Raw genomic sequence first — 22,673 nt, 5'->3', positions numbered from 1 at the left:
AATTTTGGTTACAAAATATTTTGGTTTTGGATTTGGTCAAATGCTCGGGCACACGGACCGAGACTCTATATATATTTGTTTTAATCTTGAGTTCTACAACCTTGCCAATAAGGTAAGCAAGGATATGTTTTATAGCATTATCACTTTAGTTTTGGAATTGGATTTTGTGTTGTCTTTGATTACTGATATTAAGGCTATGTAAGATCTGTCGGATGATTTACGGTTGGGGGATCCAATCTTCTTGGAGTGTGCCTGTTTGGTCAATCTTGACTTGTGAACAAAATTTCGATCTCAACTAAAAAATATACTCCAGCTACTCAGCTACTCAACTCGATTTCAATTAAATCAAGCTCGATTCGAGTTTATACTCACGGATAGCTGGACTCATTCACACCTTTAGATTGAGTGAGAGGTACTTTTCAGCATGTATACCTTATTTTTGATATTTTCCGACATATTTAATAGACTAAGTTTGGTTAATCTAAATCCATGACAAGTTTGGTTTCACACTAATCCACCCAATCTTAAAAGCTAAGTTTTCAAATTTATCAATTGCTCGAGAACTTGAACACGACAACTTCTAATATGCTTTCTGATTATTTGTGAGACACGTGATTGACTAAGTTTTCATATTATTATCATCAAAGATTCTGAATCATCATTCGTAGAACTTCTACTGAAAGAGAAAGGCCTGAATGCCACTGAGGAATGGTTCATGAAGCAACTGCAAGAAAATCCGAGCATTTATTTGCAGGATAAATTCTCTCCCTTTGATCTGATGATAATACACCACTTTAGGACTATTTAATGAAATTAGTTGCCATTTGCGTTAAGGTTTACCATTGAGACACCTCACAATTCAGGTACAAAGGGAACCGATACTGCTTGCAAGGAAGGAAGATACCAGAAACTTGACTAATATTGTTAGCATAATTAAATAAAACACAAACATATTAACTACTTGTGGTTCTAAATTTATCACAACCTTTGCACCCTTTTTTTAGGCGAAAAAAAAAAGAAGAGAGTTGCGAACCTGAGGTTTCAAATGTGGTAAAAATGTATGGTAACAAAGTTAAAAAAATCTACACATAATCCAGGAGAAGATTAAAAGAATTTATGTTACCGAACTCTAAGGATCGTATGATGTAATAATGCAGCAGCGGATTCATCTGTGGAGTGAGTGTTTCTGTTCATTCCCTATATCGCCTCTAATGCTTGTAAATCACCACAAAGCAAGGAAGCAGAGCTCTGGGGCTGAGCAAATAGAGTTCTTCAATATTCGAGTGAAGCCCTACTTTTCCAGCCAACGAATCAAAACCTGATTGGCCTGCAATCTCTTCTACATTTTCCAGAGGCCTGTGCACTCTTCCTGCTATGACTCTGCACACTATAAGCGCTTTCTTGATGGATGGGACGCTTTCTTCGTCGATTTGGATTGATTGGAATGCTCGACTGCTGGTCGAGGATGTGAATACACCAATGCTGTTACTCCTTGATTTTTTCTTGGTCGAAAACCCGTGTCTCAAAATCTGGCATACAATGCATGTGTCTGATGAGCAGAGAGCGGAGGCACCTTTCATGCCTAATGAGCATTCGAGGGTGGAGCCATGGAATCGTAGAAGCTCATTTCCATCAGCCATGCAGCGTGGATGCTTCTTAGGTAATTTGTTGGCTTTGATTTTCACCAGCTCGCGGTATTCCTCGAACTGTGCTATTGCATTCTGCATGTTGTGGACTTTCAAGATTCTTTCGATGCCTCTGGAGGACTTTTCCGGCTTGTTGCAGCTGCCTCCACAGATTATTTCCACAATTTTTCTTGAGGAGTCTCCTTGAACTAGTTCAGTAACTAAAACAGAAATGTTCAAAGAAATTAAGTTGTCTAGTGGGAAGCTGGAATTGAGATGGTGCCTACATAATTCAATTGAGACAAGCACCGGGCACTGAAAAGCCACTATCACTAGAGGCGACGGATCCATCATTGATCAAACCGAAAAATTACATGCATGAAAAAGTTCATGTTCATTAACTGAAGTCGAATCGAACTAACTGATACTTTTAGTAGTTCCAGCTGATTTACCGAAATAAAGAAACCAAATTACCAAACTAATCCGGCCTAGCTGGTTGGTTCGATTGTGTCAAACTTTTGCATGCTAGTGCTATTATGATGGATGGTGAAACGCGAAGAGAAAGCCACCAAATACCATAATAGCTTAGTTAATATCTACGTTGATGACGAAACATGTAAAAATTGCATTAAAAAAAAACAAGTACTTCATACGCAAGGCTAAAGCGATGAACCTTTAGTATCAAAATATAAATAAGAATACGCAGAAAAAACTTGAAAATTAACGAAAACTTACGGCTAAAAATCAAATCTTAACATCTTACCGACATGTTTAGAGAGGTGATGCTCCTCCACAGCTTCCCACTTGACAAATTGTTCACCACATTTATGACAGAATAATTGAAAATCTCCCCCTAAAGAACATCTTGGCCTTGTGACAACTGCACCGAATCCAGAACCCCTCGTGGAAAGGCTACTAGATGTCCTCCTGACTGGGATACTGAAGCCACCTGGCTTCCTTCCCGAGCCGTGGTGCACCCGTACAGGGCCCGGAGTTCCAGGCTTCACTATTCCAACAAAATCCGAAACATCATCGGCAACACCACCACCACTCTGTCCTTGAAAATCGTAACCCGTATTAGTAATCTTGAGTTCACAAGTTGAATTATTGTGCACAACTTCATGAGTTATCGGATTCAGGAGTTCACTGCTGCCGATGGATCTTGGGCTGCACACTGTTGGCTTTTCTGTATGCCTCTTGCTTCCATGAATCACCATATCTTTTAGATTTGCAATAGACCTGGAACAACCCGAACGGTTGACACGGTTTTTCTTGGTCACAATCTTGCGCAGATTTTGACTTCCATTACCCTCTGGATCATGTACGTTTTTGGGCTCTGATTTGCAGCGCAGAGACCTCTTTACAGCAAACCAAACAGCAGGCATCCTCACTTTGCTCTCTGTCAAAAATACAGAATTTCAAGAATCAGCTTTTTTGGTTTCTTCTTATTCGGTGAAAAATTACCAATTGAAGAATACATTACTGGTAATTGATATTGAAACAGAAAAGGATTGGCCAAACCATACATGGTCCCCTTCGCAACTAATTCATTAAATTGAATAATAGACACTGTTTTCTTTTAGTAGACATGATAGTTAACAGAGAGAGACCACCGGGAAAAAAGGCCATACCCAACACTATCAAAGCAGACAATTAGTTTCTGATAGTTTGCTTCAGAATTTTTGTTTCTTTCTAATTCTTCTGTATTTTATTTAAAAATTGTGAAATCCTGGCATTAATGTAGATGTTATCAATACAAGGCATAAAAATGTTAGATACATTCATTAATATGACATTCAACTGCTTCAAGCCTTTATATCTGCCACACTCCATGTAAGGCATTATAGCCACATGTCCCAGTTCAGATTCCTGCCCATTTATTACTGCTAAACAAAATCAAAAGTTTTTCTATAATGTATCTACGGACACTGTTGTTCGTTGGTCTCTCTGACGGTTGTCTTTCTGATGTCAAGATTGTAGACTTGTTTGATGGGTCTAAGAAAATGTGAGTGGCAACGAAGTGGAAAGACTAGATATATTTTTTAAGAAAATTTTATGTAATTTTTTCCAAATTCTACATACATTTGAAAGTTGTCGTTTGCAGGAACTGAGCCATGTTGCTGAGTCAAAAAGGTGCAGCAGGGTTATATCCTGAATTTTATTTGAAATGGGATAATGACTCGAATTTTTTCGATTGGAGTAGGCCAATCTATTCTGACTCGACTCCTCGATATTGGGTGTTGCATTGACTCCTATCACCGGAGTTGATGTTAAAGACAAAGCCAACAAAACCTGAGGTATATCCTAGCATTGGCCGCCTTCCCTAGGAGCATATTTTGTGCTTCCTGCATAGCTGTTAGATAAATGAGAAAAGAAACCGAACACTACGGATATTGGCAATCTTTGCCTTACCTTGAACAAATTTTGAATATTGTTAGCACAAACATAAAACAATTTGTTCCGGAAATGTAAAATTTGTACCTCAAGCTAATTTAACCATGTACCCCGGCAGATGCGATTATACTTGATATACAAGTCAGGAAAGCTGGTGTGTGCACATGTGTGCGTGTGATATAACAAAAAAACGAAACAGATACCGGTGAAAGATAACAAACGACATCTAACTATAATATATATGTCATTATTAACAATAAAAGGGTGGATTGAAATTTGAAATGCTAACTTGGTCGAATCCATCAACAATCTGCATTTGACCTTTTAATCAATTACACTCCCATTTTTTATAAGCTTTATGTCATTAGGGGGAATAAATGCTATGATCTACAGGGAAAGATCATATTTTTATGCATTCCCATATACAATACAAACTAGATAGCATCCTGCTTCTAGGAAAAATGAAGCTGAAGCAGAAATAATCAAAGATTGCAATAACAAGTGCCAGGCAGAAATTTTAAAAGCTAAAAAGATAATCGCAATGAGGTTATTGAGAGGGGGGGAAATAAAACTGTGAACCTCACCCACAATTTTTCATTAAATTTATCGTGAGAAACAGAAAAAAATGACATGAACTGCAGCTCCAGTTTTGATAATCCTCGAAAGAATTAAGCATTCAATAATTATACAGCAAGTATTTCCTCAAACATCAGACTATGCCTAACACCCATACATAAAAGCAGGAAACTATTTATGGATCATAATCATGGCGTACAAGGATAGATATCGTGTTGATGCATTTTCAGTCAAGCACACTAGATTGGCTCTCTACCCGGTATAACCAACATTATTATCGAAAAAGGGTAGCTCCATCATCCACATTTCAGTTGAAATTGCATTTGTCCACACCTCTTTAATAACTGGTTCAGTGTTTTCTTACCAGCAACTGATAGTGTGACATTAAAAATGTAAAGCACAAAAAATGAAGGAAGAAAACTTCACTAGGCTCAGCCCTATTTCTCCACAGAACATTCAAATATTCGCTCTCAGTTTCACTTGCACAAAAGTCCAATTGCCCCAAACCATTTGGTTCGATTCTCGGAAATGCTTTCACCACCGTAGTTAAACTAAGAGACCTAGTGGACCAACAGGATGGCTGACCTATACAAGCTTTGAATCCGGATGTATCATGAGATAGGTAAATTGTTTACGTTGGCTCATCTGGTTAGAGAAGAGTAATTTTGAAGGCTTAGAGTAAGTGAAATAATGCACACATTGAAAAACAGATACCCAAGGCCGACAACAGTAAAATTATCAGAATGGAACTACCACGAACGTAAGTATAAACTGGAAACCACCAAAATAAAAAAAATCAAATAAAACCAAACCGACCAAAAATAGCATAAAACACTTGAAAGTTCTTAAACACAAATTAAAAAGCTTATTGGTTAAATAGAATAGTCTGCAGATTCACATAACAGTTAACAGGATATAAAACACTTACGATGATAAACTAGAAAGCTAAAGACGGATTCCACCCTTAGCCTCACAATATTACTACTAAGACAACTCAGAGATCAACCAGTACGTCATTTACAACTTCAAAGTTTCAAGGATAGGTAGACTTCAAAACATCCAACACGAGCTTCGTCTGTGCACGCAACAAGTTCAGCTTCTTCAGATGGAGCTCCACCTCCTCTTGTCTCTGCTTTCTCCACTCTCTTGCACCTTCCAGTTTTTCGTCTCCCTCAAAAAATTCTGCCCCAGCCCTCAAAATCCTCTCCTCTACAGTCTCACTATTGGAAATCAATCTCTTCGATCCCAAAATGGTCAATTCACAATCGGCATTCTCCAAATTCTTCACTTCCTTGGAATGCCCATATTCAACAACGTTAACTTTTCCGCTCGAATTCTTTCTTGCAGCACCCCCATTCGCCATTGGACTCCCCACTACTTTTTCGACTACAGTTTCTTTGCCCTTCTCACTTCCCCATACAATCTTTGACAATTCGTAAGCTTTTTGCTCGTGCGGCTTTGGGAAGGTCTTATCTTTACCTTCTTTCTCTTTTCTCTTGTTATTCTCGTACTTCTTTTTCAGCCTCCTGATTTTGTCCTGTAACTGAACTCTAGTCACGTCTACATGCAGATTTTTCTTAATGAAATCGTGAAAAGCATTCAAATCACCAAGCGGATCGGACCTCTTCTTCTCCGCATATTCAGCCATACCTTCAAGAATCGCAATCTCGTCATCCTCGCTCCACAACCTCTGAAAAAGTAGTTTCTTTGACTCATCACCAGTGAAAGCGGATTTCTTAACCAAACTCTCAGATTGGGGTTCTGGTTTTTTCTTAGACCTCTTACTTTCCTTCGCCTCCATCTCTTTCCCTTCCGCAGGACGTTTCGCGCCGGTGGATTTGGCAGTAGTGGAGGAACCTGAGGCGTTGGGTTTAGATCTCAGCTTTCCAACGGCCTCAGGTTTCTGCGGGCTATCCATGGGTTTGGAAGCGAGAGGTTTGCCTTCGCGGTTCCGTCCCTCGGAGTCCGATTCGTATCCGGATTCTTCCTCGTCAGACGAAGATTCAGGCTGCTGGGGATTTGAAGTGGCCAGAGGTTGGGGTTTCTTGGGTACAGCAGGCACTGGCAAGGGCTTCTTGAGAAATTGAGACTTGCCGTCTTCAGGTTCGGAGTCGGAGTCGGAGTCGGAGGACCCAACTTCTTCAGACGAAGCTTCATCTCCTTCCTTGCCGGATTCAGTTTCGGACTCGACGGGTTTCTCGGGCTCCCGATTTTTGGCCATTATTCCGAGAGAGAGAATGGGGCAGTTATTAGGACCTAGGGTTTATAACAGAGTAGAACGAGGAGAGTTGAGAAGACACTCGGCTGTGGGCGAATGATGCAAATTGCAAGTACTACCCAAAAAAAAAATTTGATTATTTTTTATAAAATTATGCAACATTATAATTAAAAAATTAATTGTGATTACCTAATGTTAAATATTTTATAATAGTTAAGAATAATTATTTTAAAATAAGTAATGTAGAATAATTAAATCAAATATTTAAATTGTGTGTTTGTGAGGGAGGGCTCATGTTCTTAATTAAAATATAATTATCAAACAACAAGGATTAATTGGTGTAAACATCGAAAAAGAGTTTAAAATATTCATTTGGACCTCCAGAAATTTCGATACGACCTCTCCATAAGTATGACATCCCAAAAATTTCAAAACATCACAACATCAATATATGTTCGAAAATAACATCAAGTTCATAATCAACCAATCAATATCATACAGTCACACTAAACAGGACTAGACACAACATAGCATAAATAAAATCCAAAACAACAGAAAAACATTATCATACAGCTACACAAGGCATCTCCCTGGCAAATGTATCAAACCAGCATAATATATAGATATCTGGGAACCCTGACACAAACCAACTGACTATTGGGTATCACTCACTGACGTTCGACAAGATTCATCAAATCTCCTGAAATGACATGTTATGGCATCAAAAACAATCACAACATAAAAAGAAAACAGGGTCAGACCTCAGTACGACAAACCAGTAAAATTACGACGTATATAAAAGACATGTAATAAATGCAATGATATGTGATGCATGAATTATAACAATGGAATAACGGATATCAAACGGACTCCAAACGAATAACATCATCAGCAGTAACAGTGGCCACCCATGCCAGAAATGCAACATCAAATCGCCACTCGTACATGCACGTAGCATCGGGAATGCAAGTAGCTAAGTCGCTCATCTCTAGCTGTCATCTCGGAATGTGGCTAATCCTAACTCACTCGTCACTCTGATGACTCAATATATCTCAACAGAATCAATATAAATTGTCGTCAAAGAAGTCAAGGCTCAATATGTGATGCCAATATAATTTATGCATGAATGCATCAAAATAAGCATTCAAGGCACGTAATAGCAAACAACATTCACTGAATATTCTTACACGCCAATATAAGTGTCAAAATAATATAGGTTTGAGCATATATCAACTATAACTTACAATACAACAGTAATTTCTTAAGGACTTTCTGATTAACTCGCCCAACTATATAACCTACAATATAAATTCACTATATATTTCAATATACTGTATTCTAACCGACTAAAACAATAAATCGGCTTGGTTAAAATTTAAATTTCGGTCACCCTATAAAACTCGTTTAGAATCTGAAATTTCAAGCTTAATACCTCAAGAATCAAGGCATAAATGCACAATGGTGATCTCGTGGATGTGGCTCGTCGGAAAAGTCACCGGAATTACTATTCACGGTCAGAAAACAAGATGGAAAAATGGGGGGGTGGGGGGGAACTTAATACTTCACTTATATAAACTAATCCACTAAGAACAACCAAGAATCGAAGCCAAAACCTTACTTAAAACCGGATCAAAGTCTACGCGCATAGGAGCTGAAAAACAAGTCAATCGAGCTCATCACCTTCTGATTCATGGCGGGGAAAAAATTAATAGACTGGAGAAAGACGGTTGTTGGGATGTGCTACTCTTTCGGTGGCTGAAGTCTCTACGCGAGGACAATAGAAAACATAAGGGAAATGTGACAGGGTGCAAGGAAGGGAAAAAGCTTCCATTCTGGATTTGAGCGATTTGTTGCTTCTTTTATCAAATGGGTTTAAATAATTAAATAGAAATGGATTGGGTCCAAAATAGTTATTGGGCTCTCACAATGTTTAAACATTATATTAGAAAATATCAAATTTATAGACGATATTAAAATAAATGTTTTAATTTTGTAACACATAAATGTTGAAATAAAGCTAAGCGGAACAAATTTTAATCCAAAATAGAACATATAGACGCATATCTTATTGATATTCGTTTACATTTCGGTTGATATCTGTTATATGATATTATGTTGAGTCTTGAAGGTTTTTGGAAAACTTGATTTGATTTGTCTTATCTGTTATATGATATTATGTTGAGTCTTGAAGGTTTTTGGAAAACTTGATTTGATTTGTCTTATGTAGTTGCTGACATCGAGAGTGGAGTTATATCTCTAGGCACGGTCCACTGAGGCATATACCAGCTCGTTCATATTATGTATTGTGTATAATATATCGATACTTTCAATTTTAATATCCTGCTATAATGTACATGTTCATGCATTGGATTCATGCATTTCAAAACACCCTTAAATGTAATATTTCGTGGTTTTTAGTCTCATATTGAGAATTCTAACCTCCGTTGTGATAATGATAACGATCATCACATTCATAATATTTTTAAAGAAAATTACAAACACTGCCTTAATTTTATTATTTTCATATTTAGATTTAGGACCTCTTTCCATTGAAAATCTCTCATTTAGGTGTCAATTTTTCCCCACGGGTTCGGAGTTTTGCGGGAAAAAGGGAAAGGAGATCCTCGATTTTTTTGTGTTCGGGTATTTTAAAAAATCCCTGAAATAGTTTGGGGTGTATGAAGATATTATCCTCATCTTCGAATCCGCATCGAAAATAATAATTATAATATTTTAAAAAATAAAGTTATTATTAATATTGATATTACTATTAATATTATCACTAATAATAATAAGTTTTGGTTTGGAGATTGATCTTGCCCCATTAATATTATTGACATGGTGATGTGGATTTGATCCTCACAGTTTCTGGTTTTGGGTTTTCTGAATCCGAAATAGCGAGGATCCGGGCGGGGATGGCAAATTCTCCCCTCCCCATCTCATTGTCATCTTTATTCCAATCCATTTCGAGGGTGTCTTCGGCTATGCTTCTCTTTCTTGATATTTATTTCTAACGAACTTGATAAAATTATCAAAAATATTCTTATCGTTTTACCAAATGTTTCATTTTATAATTTCAGTCGGTTCAATGGTTTAATCTCAGCTTGATCTATTAAAATTAAAAATCATGAAGCACTAAACAATTAGAACTATCTTTCTCTATAATAATCGTTAGGCAATTATTTGGATTTTATCTATAGGTAAAAAATGTTTGAAAAATCAAATACACAAGTACATATAACACACGCTTCCAAGATAATGCAAGCTCGGGGTTTATCGGACAGCTAATGTGGACATTTTTTTTTATTATTTTCTTTATGTGTAAATACTAGATAAATTGCATTTTTGGTAATGTATTTATTTTTTCAAATTTTGGTATTCTATGTTATTTAATTTCGATTTTGGTAGTGTGTCTACTGATTTTTGAGGATTTTAGTTATTTTTTATCTGAAGTGTTGATATGTCACTATACATGTCAACGTTACATTAGTGTCTCATAGAAAAAATAATTAAAATCGTAAAAAAAAACAAATATAAAAGAATAAGACAAACTTTTGATAACACATATAATTAAAACCACAAAAAAAAAAAAAACGAATACATAAGAGACTAAAAAAGATAGTTTTTCCTACGATCCATGCGTCTTTAGTAATTATACATTATGTACATATATTTTTACATATATATTAACGTATATTGCATACTTGGCTCAATAGTATACATATCAATCATCTTTTTTTCTTTCTTTCTTTTCCCGTTGGAATTATGATGAGATTCGAATGAGAGCTTCAGCAGTGCAAATTCAAACATACCATTTGATTTCGAGATTAAGATTTTCCCTGCAGTCATGGAGCATATAGATGCACGTACGAGAGAACACGAGAAAATCCTTGAAATTGCATATAAGACAAAGTGTATTTCATAGGCTCGAAATAAGATCTTGCAACATTAATGTACACACAGCTAATTCATTCTAACCAATCTTGGAAAGAACATCATTCAGTGTAGATACAGTCTCAGCATAGTACTTCTCCGCCTCGGGGCCGCTCTTGATCTTTGCCGCATGGTCCAGCTGATACAGAAACAAGAACAAAAGGAGACGAGATTTAATTGAGGAAGAATATAATAACCCGTGAATCAAAGAAGGGAACAGTTAAGAGTTTCGGTCTTACGTTGCTGATGGTGGTGAAAAGCTTTCCAGTGAGGTCTTTCAGTGATTTCTTCTCCTCTTTGGATGGCTTGGCAGAGATGACGGTGTTGAGGTCGTAACGAAGTAAGGAAGCCTTTAAGCGAAGGTCCATTTGGACGTAAGTCCAAGCTTTCTTGTCGATGAAAGATTTCACATTCACTATGTCTTTGGCAGACTCCTTAGCACGAACTGCGGCTTGAGCTGGGGGCAGCGGCTGAATGAAAAACCGCTCGTTGAGTGGCAAGTCCAGGTCTCTTGCCTGGTCAGAGTTCAACGTTCCGGCTGAAATCCACAGGGTACCAAAGTGGGAACATTAGTCAGATCAAAATTCAATTTTACATTGTTCAATTTCACAAATATCTTAGAGACCAGCATCTTTGTTACCTGATAGGCTAATAATAATATCCCCTATCAATACGAAGAGACATGAAATAAATTTTGAAAGTAGAACTTTGGATATGGACCCGAGTTCTTCAAACAACAGTTTAACAGGGAAGTTAAGGGAAATTCGCTATATGTACATACAGATGCTAATTATACTTACGCAGCCCTCCGGACGGTGCTGGCGGCGGTCCAATCTTAATCGGCTTGGCTTCGATGGCGAGAACGGCTTGAACAAAAGTTCCTGAAGCAATACCAGCCGCGACAAGACCCAACGCAGCTCGGCGGCTGGTGATCTCAATCTCAGGCTGCAGGTTGGCTTTAACACCGAACCCCGGTGTGGCCAGGGCAACTTTGCTTGCTCCCGGTCCATTCAAGCGGCTTGAGCCACTGAGCTGAAGGCTACCATCCAGGACAGCTTGAGACGAGCCACGCAGGCCAGCCATTGAAGCCATAGCTTGAGCCATTTCCTTCTTACTTGTTAGCTCTCAGAATTTGACAGGCACAAACAAGCGATTTTTAAGAAAGATATAATCTGATAAAGTCGTGTTTTTTTTCTAATGTGTGATGTAGAATGCGTCTTATCCGACTTTGGATATGATCTTGGCCAATCAGTGTTCGAGCGCTGGAACATCCTCCCGAGGCAATGGGATTGAGACACGTGGATGGAAAAGATTTTATTCATCACAAATTTTTAGATGCCTCCATTTTGTCACATGATGAGGTTATTAGGATATTTTTCCATGCTCCAATTAAACAACTTAAAAATATCTGATTATATATATAATATATTTATATCATTGGCTTATAATGGAAAAATATGACACCAATAACACACAAATTTTGTATATTTACAAGCACGTATTTATCAGTACATGTTAGTTCTACTGAAAAATCGATGGATCATATTTAGATATATCATTGAGATAAAATCATAAGAATAACATCTCATTACCCATTCTATACAATGATATATTTGAGTAATAGCTCGTGATAAATTAGCACGCGAATGATAAATTATATTTGTTAAAAAATTAATTTTCTATAGAATTATTTTTGCAATCTTTTATGAAATCAACTCAAACTAAATACAATAACATTTGATGTATAAAAACCTTTTGTTGTATTATTTAGTTTTCACTGACAATACACGAATAGCTCAGAAGTCAAACCTGTTGCGTTTATTTTAAAGTTGGGCCCAAAAGTTCCAAGCCCAAAATATTATCATATACAAAAGAAAGCCTAAGTTGCATATACTAAAGTCCAATGGTATGCTAAATACCTTTTATGAAGTCCAATAAATGAATGAATTTAATTTGGATCCGACATTAAAAAATGGTTCAGTTTGAGACCGAAGACCTACCGAAATTCAATAAATAAAAAAAAACGGTTATTGAATCATAAAAAATAATATATGATGGCTTATGGCCTTGATTGTCGATCTTTATGAAGATTATATAAATATGTTAAATACTATAACATATTATAATTAAAAACCTCTCGTGATACACTGATACTATAATACAAAGGTACATTTTATAATATGGATCTTTAATTCGATCTGGTTTACGAAAAAAATATTATACTTTATGCTAAAATTATTACTTCTCATTTTAAATATAAATCAAGTTGATTTCTCTTATAAAAATAAATATGTTAGATCGTCTCACAAAATACCGACTCAATACGATAATATAGCAAACTTCCAATTATCCCTGAGAAATTAAAATTATGTTTCAACAACTGGAAAATATCACCAACTTATTTTATTTTATAAATCCATATAATTTCATTTTAAAAAAAAACAATTTATGACTTTTATAAGTATAATAATTCATGATGCGTGGTTGGAATACGGTATTATAAAAGACAAAAACTTGTGTGAGACGGTCTCCGGATCGTATTTGTGAGACATATCTCTTATTTGAGTTATCCATTAAAAAGTATAAATTTTTATGCTAAGAGTATTACTTTTTATTGTGAATATGGGTAGGGTTAACCCGTCTCACAGATTAAGATCCGTGAGATAGTCTCACGTGAGACTCACTCTTTTATAAAATGAGTCTCACGTGAGACTCACTCTTTTATAAAATGAGTAATATTATATATATATATATATACAATTAAATTTATAGAACACATTTTATAACAATTATATTGTGATGATATTGAATTTATATAACAATTATATTGTGATGATAAATTAAATTCAATATAAAATATGTCGATATTCCAGTAAATTAATTAATAAAAATATAGATATAAGTTGCGGCGCCAGCCCCACAGTAACCATTTGACTCCGAAGCTCCGCCCGCCATATATTTCCTTCTCCACCGCTCGTTTCCTTCTACTTTTTCACCTCTGCCCCCAAAAATCCATCAAGATTGGCCAATTTTCCTGGAAAACCCTAAATTTAGTTCTTATTCGTCTCTCTTTCCTCGGGTAGATGGCGTGTCCGCTGGAGGAAAACCCCTCGAATTGGGTGTTTGATTACTCCTTGCTGGAAGATATCCCAGTCCCCGGCGGCGATCTGCCTTCTCTTGACTCAAATTTCGAGTGGGCCCAAACACTCGATGATGTGCGCCCTCCAGCTTCTCTCAGGCGAGTCCCTCGATTTTAATCAACGTGATGTGTGAATTGCGTTTTCAAGGCCAGGTATTTGTGGGTTGATGAAAATGCTGCCTACATATTTCCTATTATCTAATCTGATCCCCGGGTACAGCTTCTGCATTGCGGGGTACAATTAGTTTGTGTATATTGGTTTATTTAGTTTAACTATCTTGCTCAAAATGGTTGAGTGTCGGGAATTTTCTGATTTTAATTTTCGTAAAAAAGTTTGTTCTTATTTTTTGTTCATTTGTATTTTTCCCATTTGTACCGGTATATAAGGATGATAAATTAGTCTCTGGGTTTGTGTTATACTGTTGGCATATTTCCTAACCATATCATGCGGTAGGAACTAACGAAAGCATCAGACAATATATCTGGTGATCATATCGTAGATTAGACTGAAGGGCAGGCAACAAATTGGTAGCGGTTGTCATTGTTGGCATCTCTCCACTGCCGAGTATGTTAGTATTGAGTTTGAGCCCAGGGTTCTGCTGATCTTTGAAAATTTGCGACTTTGTGTCGGAGTAGCGACTGGAGCATTGCATTGAATTTGTATACTGGCCATATTCGTGGACTAATTTCACATGGTTTCCTTTTGAAATAATGTAATGGGTTAGTCTGTGATGAAGATTCTATAGAATGGAAATCGGAAGCCCATGGCTTATGAAGCTAATCCAAAACTTTATTTTTTGGAATGATGCTATTTAATTTTTTGTTAGTTGTAGATTGCTTGATTCAACATGATTGCGGACATGATTGCTTTAGCATTTTCTAAGAAAACTTGTATGTTTGTTCAGTGTGAAATTTGACAACTGCTTCGGAAATCTGGATGGCACGAAGGAGTCTGGCTCTAGAAAGAGGTGTGCATTAGCATACTTGATTTTTTTTATGCTTGAACTCATGTTTCAACGTCTGTATTCATAGTGCATAATCATTGGGAATTTTTTTATTCTCTTAACATTGATTGCCACGGCAAATAATGAAATTCTGATCTGTTATTGATTCTTTCTCACATCTTTAATGATATGTTTTGAATTCCTGTCCTGTAAAAATGCAATCGATTTTCATATAGGATGAGGTTGGGAGTATGTGGTGCACCTGATTCCAAAGCCTACAAGGAGAAAGTGCGACGAGATAAACTGAACGACAGGCAAGCATCTTTTGGTCTCACATCTATATGTTTGCTCGTGCATTGCCTACAAACAAACTTTAACGTTTGATTTTGTTTAATCTCTAGATTCCTAGAACTAAGTTCCGTCATAGAACCTGGGAAGCCACCTAAAACAGATAAAGTTGTTATATTGAATGATGCTGTTAACATGGTTATTCAACTGAGGGAAGAAGCCCAGAGGCTACAAGAATCATGCAATAAATTACAGGAGAATGTTAAAGAACTTAAGGTGCATACTTGACTTTCATTTTTATATCTCTAGGACTGTAATTTGATAAAATATTTTATATATGAGGATTATTAATACATCTAAATTCAAGTGAATTTGTTTATGCTATGGCTGATTGTGTATATACTTCAAAACTTTTAGGTGGAGAAAAATGAAATAAGAGAAGAGAAAACGAAGCTTAAAGCAGAGAAAGAGAAACTTGAGCAGCAACTGAAAGCATTGAACCCTCCACATGGCTTTCTACCTCATCTCCCTCCTATTCCTCCCCCACAGGCTATCGGTACCAAATTGGTGCCGTTTGTGGGATACCCTGGGATTTCTATGTGGCAGCTCATGCCACCCACTGCTTTCGATACTTCAGAGGATCATTCTCTCCGTCCCCCAGTTGCATGACACACTAAACATTTCGTCGGTCTTCTTTTAATTTTCAAAGCTCGTGGTGACGTAGAGAAATAAAGATTTTCTTTGAGAAAACTTCAACTTGTGCGGCTGCTGGTGTGACCTCCATTGATTATATAGTAAGATTATTCTTTGCTTACTAACTATATATTTATCACTCTTCTAATTGATGCTGAAACGAGAAAATTTTACTCATGTTTGGTATATAATTCAAATGTGCTATAGAGTCAAGTACTTGTGATAAGATGTTGCATTTATTTCAGCAAAAATTCATGGCCAATGTTATTTTTTTTAAGATCATTGCTAATGATTTTATATCATATAATTATTACACATTTAGATTCTAACCGTTCACGACATGTCTGCTGTACTTAAATGTTTGCTGTGTATTACCCCTCCCAGTTTTTGGATTTAAATTGCAGAACGGGGAGTACGAAGCTTGCGTCCTGATATTTATGGAGTTTGGATTCCTTTTCCAACACATTAAAACCTAATATTTAGCACTGTATACATTGGAAAATGGACATGGACCAGCCTAGAAATTTAGTAGAGGGGTGCGAAAATTGATGAAACATACAACTTCAACCACAACAGAGTGACAAATACTAGCGACATTATTCTACAGCCACGGCTTGATGCACCACAACAGAGTGATACAAGCTGAGGGCTAGTGTCATTCTTTGGCAGAGCCTAGAAGTCAAAATTTAACATGGTGGCTTGAATCCCATGCTTCTCCCACTACTTAAGTCCCTCCAGATATCCATAACCCCAAAACCAGTTATCAAAATAGTACTCAAAGCCATCACCGTCGCAACCGAGAACACAATAAGGGAAGCCCTCCCGTGTTTCTTTATAGCCCTTTGTACTAAGGTCAATCCAACTATCGAGGCGACAAAACAGACGATTGCATAGGTTAGAGCACCATGTAGATCGTCCATACCCAACAATAAGTATTGAATAGCAGACATGGTCGAGGAGAAGAAGACCACAAATGAACATGTTGCTGCAGTAACCTGAGATAGGCGATGCATGTGTGAGGTTGGTACTTGAAACCCAGAAACTGGTAGTTAGAAAATGATAGAAACAGAGCTTACTTCAGGTTCCATTCCTAATTCGAGAAGAAGCGGACTTATAAGCATCCCACCTCCAATTCCAAAAAATCCACCAAGAACCCCTGCTAGTAGTGTCATCATAGGGAACAGGAGCTTATGGAACGAGCACTGATCAATTTCACCCCCATCATCCTTGATAAACAAACAGAGTTGGTTTTAGTTTTCCTATGAAATGCAGTTGAAAATTCCAGAAATGAATGTTCTTTGAAGCACCTGCGGTGTGGAAGGAGCATTCAGACCATCTCGACGGTACAGTATCCATGCCGTGAATGCAACAGCAAGAGGAATTTGAATCGATGAGATGATCCAGTACGGTCTTCCACAAGCATGGATATGGATGATACCCTGCAAGTTTTGACTGGAGTCACATGTTTTTACGCAACGTAGGTTCCATGCGACACGAATTCCAAGATCGAGCACCAAGAAATCATTAATGGGACGACCAAATGCACGAATACTGCCTCTTTTCGTTACCAAAGATGATTTGCTTCTTCCAGCAGATGAAAGAAAAACTTTGAAGGAGTGAACAGTTACGAAATATAACGCTTCAGTAAAAAAAATTTAAACAAAGAGTAGCCACGCGACCTTGGACTATGCCACTTGAAAATAGGGTGCCTGGGCTTGATTTGTGAAAGCAAGAAACCTAATGCTCCAATATTAATTTCCTCAAATCATTAATTGGGTCTGAGTTTATTAATAATATGATTAAAAAACCCTTTTAACTTTTACATCAATTCTGCCTGTAATATATATGTTATGTTAATAAGCGATGGCTTCAGAGAGGATAACAATTAACAAGAGATATACATCAAAATATAAATAATAATTAATTTTTAATTTTATATAAAGTATAATATAAATATAAATAATAATTAAATAAATTATCTAATAATATATATGCATACTTATTCAAATGATTAAAGAGAACTGAACGTACTTGTCCATAGCGGTTTCCTCGAATAAGATACAACAGCAGGAACGAAAACCAGATGATAACCAGCATACCAAGCTTCATCCATGGCATCCCTGCAGATCTCCCTTTGTTCGATTTTTCGCTCAGCAATGGGATTTTCTCGCTTCTACCATCGGTATCATTCTCCCCATTTCCAAATTCCACGCACACATTTTCCCTACCCCCTTCCGATTCCAAATTCCAGCACAAAACCCCCGATCTGCATGTCTTCAAGGTGGAGAAAGCGAGAAAATTGGCAAAAATCACAGTGATTAGCCACTCGGGGAATACCTGATTGCATATCACACCGCAACTCACTCCCAGCAACATGCATGGCTCTGACAAAAGCGCGATGTCGACATTTATCAGAGCTTTGCCGCCGGGCTTTCGAAGTCCGGACCATACATGACCGACGACGTTGGCTGTGGATCCTCCTGTGACCATGAAAGCCGAAAAGCTGGAAGCCGTTTTGAGGTCCAACCCGGCGACGAGAGTCAAGATGGGTATGAACAAGCCGCCTCCACCAATCCCTCCGGCGCTGGAAATGACGGCCGCGATGAAGGAAAGAATTCCGGCGAAGACGAAAGGAAAAGTTGGTTTCAGGGCTGTGTGTAGTAAATGTGCTCCTCCTTGTTGAATCTTCATTAACCGGGGGTCAGCAGTTGTGTTGGGACGCTGGGGAGATTCTGAAATTCGTTTTGATGCATGTGAACCATCGAAGGTTGTGGAGAAGATAAGAAGGACAAAGAGAGATTTGAGGAATTCGGACATCATTTTTCTTCTTGAAGTTTGTCTCTACTCTCTACAATGGTCAATGGTGTTGTATCGGAGTTGTAAGTAACTGATAAATCCTTTTAAGCGTTTTATAGAGGAAATGTGGCCAAAATATAACATTTTTGGTCTACTTTGGAATAAAAATATATCCAATATTTTTTGGCAAAAACTTGTGTGAGACGGTCTCACGGATCGTATTTGTGAGACGAATCTCTTATTTGGGTCACCCGTGGAAAAATATTATTTTTTATGCTAAGAGTATTACTTTTTATTATGAATATAGTTAGGGTTGACCCGTCTCACAGATTATGATCCGTGAGACTGTCTCACATGAGACCCACTCATATTTTTTTGTCGGTTAGTAGTTTTCTATTAAAATTTGACAAAAATTTGTGTTAGATTGTTTCATGTGTCGTATTTTATGAGACGGGTCTCTAATTATGTCATCCATAAAAAAAATATTACTTTTATGCTCAGAGTATTATTTTTTTATTGTGAATATCAGTCTGATTGACTCATCTCAGATAAGTATTTGTGAAACTGTCTCACAAGAAACCTTCTCTTAAAATATTTGCCTATATTAAGATATGAAATCCATATTTGGAACATTTCTTGTTCAGAACATGTTTATAATTCAATTCAAACTAGTGACTATGCACACGCGATGCGTGTGTACAATTTTTTTTATCATTATCAATGGACTAAAGTGTAATTTGATAATTTATGGGGTGACTAAATTGATATTTAAATTGTTGAAATAAAAAAATAAATAAAAGTGTGTGTTGAAATTTAAAAAAAAATAACAAAAAACAAAAGTGTAATATTAATATCATGTAAGGGTAAAATTGAAAAAAAAACTTAATGTTCTCCTAGGTAGTTACTATCATGTGTTCATCCTTAATGTAATAGTAAGAAGTATAGATGTATGTTAAATAACTATAAATTTTTCAAAATAAAAAACCACTAAAAGACAAAAAGAGTTATGGCAACTCTACAGTTGATGGATTGAGTTTTAAATTTGTGATGATTTACACGCCCTTTGGCCGCCTCTGCGCCTTGGTCCTACAAATTTTCAACCAAATAATAATAAAAAATTTGACTGAACCTCTGATTTTACACAAACCAGACTGTGGTAAAGAAAAAAATCAAATAAAGTCAAATTAAAATGATTGTTTGTTGTAATATTTATCATTTGAAAATTTAAGTGGTTTAAAAATTTTAAATTATACTATTATCGATTATTATAAATTTTATAAAAAGTGCTTGTTATATTTTAAAATTTTAGCAGTTTTAATTAACCAAATAAAGGACAGTTTCAAATTATTTAAGAATTTGATTAGGTTTATTTTAAATATCTTATATTTTTTAGAGTTTATAATATTTTTTAATAAATTAAATTATCAAATATTTTGTATAAAATAATTTAGCATGGTTATAAACATACGTAGGGATGTAATCGAGCTAAACCGAGCCGAACTCTTGAATGTTTGAGTTTGGTTCGTTTATATTCGAACCGAGCTAGAGCTTTATTTAACGAATATATGCATGGCTCACGAGCTTATTCAAGCCTTTATCGAGCCTAAACAAACTTAATAAATATGAATTATACGTTTAAATTTTCATTAAATTAATTAAAAAATAATTATATATTTAAAGAAAAATATATTATTCTTATTAAAATTTGTAAATTTATTATAATAAATAAATTTAATAGATTTTTTGATATGTTTTATAAATAATATGCAAAATCAATAAATCAAATATCAAAACTATTATTTTTCATGTAAAAGATTACCCATGAACTTACCAACGAACATGTTTACGAGCTAACGAGCCGAATACTGTAAAGCTTGAGTTTGATTTGTTTATCTTAACGAGCCTCATTAAACGAGCTTTTATCGAATCGAGCTTCGAATAGCCCACAAACGATTTGGTTCATTTACATCCCTAAACATACGTTACATGCCTGATTCATTATAGAGTGAAAAAGAAACACAAGAGAAACTAATGAAATTAGGGGAGGAGATAAATATTTTTGGTTAGTTGGGACTGAGATCGTTACAATTCGATTTCAAATCCGATATCTCGTTTTAAATTTGAGACATTGATAACAGAGCTAGAAATCACCCACGACTTAAAAAAAAATGTTTTAACTGAAAATGAATTTGAGAATATTTAGCGTATACCAATAAAATATATATTATTTTGATAATTTTAAATAAAATTCATATGATATTAAAAAGTTATTGGTTTTTTTAAAAGATTCAATAAGTCATTAGTATCTTATCGAACAGAATCTTTTATTTAAAATGTTTTACCCTAATCTTATAAATTTATATTCATAAAACAAGTAAATTGTTAGAAAAAATGAGTTTTGTACTTATTTAAAATTGATAAAATAATTTGAACGAACTATGCAGCGAACGAAATTATTTCTCGATTGCCACTTAGGGTGAATGAGAAATTAATCGAGTGAAAAAGATTGAACTGAAATGATTATATATATATATATATATATATATGTGTGTGTGTGTGTGTGTGTGTGTGTATTATAGTATAATATATTATTATATTATAATAATATATTATACCCTAATCTTATATAATTATATTCATAAAACAAGTAAATTGTTAGAAAAAATGAGTTTTGTACTCATTTAAAATCGATAAAATAATTTGAACGAACTATGCAGCGAACGAAATTATTTCTCGATTGCCACTTAGGGTGAATGAGAAATTAATCGAGTAAAAAAGATTGAACTGAAATGATTATATATATATAAAGAAATTCAGTTTCTAGTGAGAGAATTTTTCAAAATACTCTCTCCCACTCTCAGTCAAACCCTTTCGGATTCCTCCTCCATCAACCCAGATTCTTAACCCTCTTCATTTCCAGTTCCACAGTCGCCGGCCGCCGGCCGCCGGCGGGCCTCTTTTTCCATTCTCTAAATTAAAATTTCAAAATTCAAAAGGTCGTATCTGTTCGGTTTTATCTTCGAGTAATCAAGATATTATAGGTTGGACTTCAAGATCCTCTCCGATTCGGCAGTTTTCAGCAGCGGTCTACAATTTTTCTCAGGATTTCAACTTCCGCCAGTGTCTTCAGAAATAATGGCAACCAGATTCCAACGGGATAGAGAAGAAACAGTCAAGATCGAGTTTAAAGTGTTCTCGTTCGGGATGGTTAAAGGAGGCTCTTCCATCCGATGTTTGGAAAGAACAAGGAATGCAAGCTATTTAATGGATTTAGATCGGGAGGAGGCTAGTTGGTTCAAATAAAAAATCCAGCAATTTTTACTTAACTCCCACTCTTGCTCGGAGTTTCATCGATTCAGAGGAAGGAATGCGATAGTCACTCTACAGAAATTTGCTAATAGGAGAGGAAGATTCTTAGAGATCTCAAGGTTTAACTCGTTGGGGAGGAAACAGATCATCATCGTGCCAAGCGGTCCCAACTCTCAAGGGTGGCTAAGAATCTCAACTATTTTCAATAAATTACTGGAAAGGAATGATCATCGGGGGGTTGTTCCGAGAACAGATCAAGCAACTCGTGAGCGTAGGAAAGGCCCAATCAGAGGTGATAATACTCAACAGGCAGATCGGTATGAAGAAGGGAGGTACTACCGAGAACTGAAGAAGAATGATAATGACAGTGGAACGAATACAAGTCAAAGGAACTGGAAAGAGGCTCTGATTGTCACTAAAGGAAGGGCTAATCTATCATGAGAAAAGATTGTAGCGGTATTAGGCAAGGAAGTCAAGAGAAGGGTGGTCATTTACCCGTTCCAAGATAATAAAGCAGTTTGGTGGCCTGCAAATCTAAAGGAATTGTCCCAATTTGTTGACCTGCGACGAGGATTTTTCGAAGGTGGAATTTCTTTATCTTTTGAAGAGTGGAGCCCTAACATCAACTCAGCTGATACGGTTTACAAGTGCTGTAATAGTTGGATCAGGATTTTTGGCTTATCATGGCATCTATGGACGATTGAAAATTTCAGAGTTATTGGAGAACGATGCGGGGGATTGTTGGAGATCAGTAAAGA

At 36.2% G+C, this 22,673-nt stretch overlaps 5 protein-coding genes across 6 annotated transcripts; 1 reads left to right on the top strand and 4 right to left on the bottom strand.

Moving 5' to 3' along the window:
* Window positions 1-853: 853 nt before the first annotated feature.
* On the bottom strand, window positions 854-5,258 carry LOC140829076 (uncharacterized). Of its 2 annotated transcripts, XM_073192053.1 has the most exons (3): window positions 3,708-5,258; window positions 2,389-3,024; window positions 854-1,846 (listed from the first exon to the last, which is right to left on the bottom strand). In XM_073192053.1, the coding sequence occupies exons 2-3, from the start codon at window positions 3,008-3,010 to the stop codon at window positions 1,209-1,211; spliced, it is 1,260 nt and encodes a 419-aa protein (XP_073048154.1). In that variant the 5' UTR covers window positions 3,011-3,024; window positions 3,708-5,258; the 3' UTR covers window positions 854-1,208. The 2 variants fall into 2 exon arrangements, with proteins under 2 accessions (XP_073048154.1, XP_073048153.1); XM_073192052.1 differs by lacking the exon at window positions 3,708-5,258 and having other exon boundaries at window positions 855-1,846; window positions 2,389-3,660.
* Window positions 5,259-5,451: 193 nt separating this feature from the next.
* Window positions 5,452-6,905, bottom strand: LOC140829077 (GLABROUS1 enhancer-binding protein-like). The gene has a single exon (XM_073192055.1). The coding sequence runs from the start codon at window positions 6,814-6,816 to the stop codon at window positions 5,629-5,631; it is 1,188 nt and encodes a 395-aa protein (XP_073048156.1). The 5' UTR covers window positions 6,817-6,905; the 3' UTR covers window positions 5,452-5,628.
* Window positions 6,906-10,687: 3,782 nt separating this feature from the next.
* On the bottom strand, window positions 10,688-11,897 carry LOC140829075 (oxygen-evolving enhancer protein 3-2, chloroplastic-like). The gene is made up of 3 exons (XM_073192051.1): window positions 11,547-11,897; window positions 10,986-11,284; window positions 10,688-10,885 (listed from the first exon to the last, which is right to left on the bottom strand). Exons 1-3 carry the CDS (start codon window positions 11,848-11,850, stop codon window positions 10,787-10,789), a joined length of 702 nt encoding a protein of 233 aa, XP_073048152.1. The 5' UTR covers window positions 11,851-11,897; the 3' UTR covers window positions 10,688-10,786.
* Window positions 11,898-13,670: 1,773 nt separating this feature from the next.
* On the top strand, window positions 13,671-15,938 carry LOC140829074 (transcription factor bHLH115-like). The gene is made up of 5 exons (XM_073192050.1): window positions 13,671-13,984; window positions 14,791-14,853; window positions 15,066-15,143; window positions 15,231-15,393; window positions 15,535-15,938. Exons 1-5 carry the CDS (start codon window positions 13,830-13,832, stop codon window positions 15,784-15,786), a joined length of 711 nt encoding a protein of 236 aa, XP_073048151.1. The 5' UTR covers window positions 13,671-13,829; the 3' UTR covers window positions 15,787-15,938.
* Window positions 15,939-16,279: 341 nt separating this feature from the next.
* LOC140829073 (sulfite exporter TauE/SafE family protein 5-like) lies at window positions 16,280-18,671 on the bottom strand. Its single transcript, XM_073192049.1, has 4 exons — window positions 17,842-18,671; window positions 17,118-17,249; window positions 16,887-17,036; window positions 16,280-16,805 (listed from the first exon to the last, which is right to left on the bottom strand). Exons 1-4 carry the CDS (start codon window positions 18,628-18,630, stop codon window positions 16,497-16,499), a joined length of 1,380 nt encoding a protein of 459 aa, XP_073048150.1. The 5' UTR covers window positions 18,631-18,671; the 3' UTR covers window positions 16,280-16,496.
* Window positions 18,672-22,673: the final 4,002 nt, after the last annotated feature.

The sequence above is a fragment of the Primulina eburnea genome, chromosome 4 (genome assembly GCF_022965805.1).
Source record: "Primulina eburnea isolate SZY01 chromosome 4, ASM2296580v1, whole genome shotgun sequence".
NCBI classification, from domain to species: domain Eukaryota; kingdom Viridiplantae; phylum Streptophyta; class Magnoliopsida; order Lamiales; family Gesneriaceae; genus Primulina; species Primulina eburnea.
The sequence above is the reverse complement of the archived record's forward strand: the minus strand, read 5'-3'. Positions and strand labels throughout refer to the sequence as shown.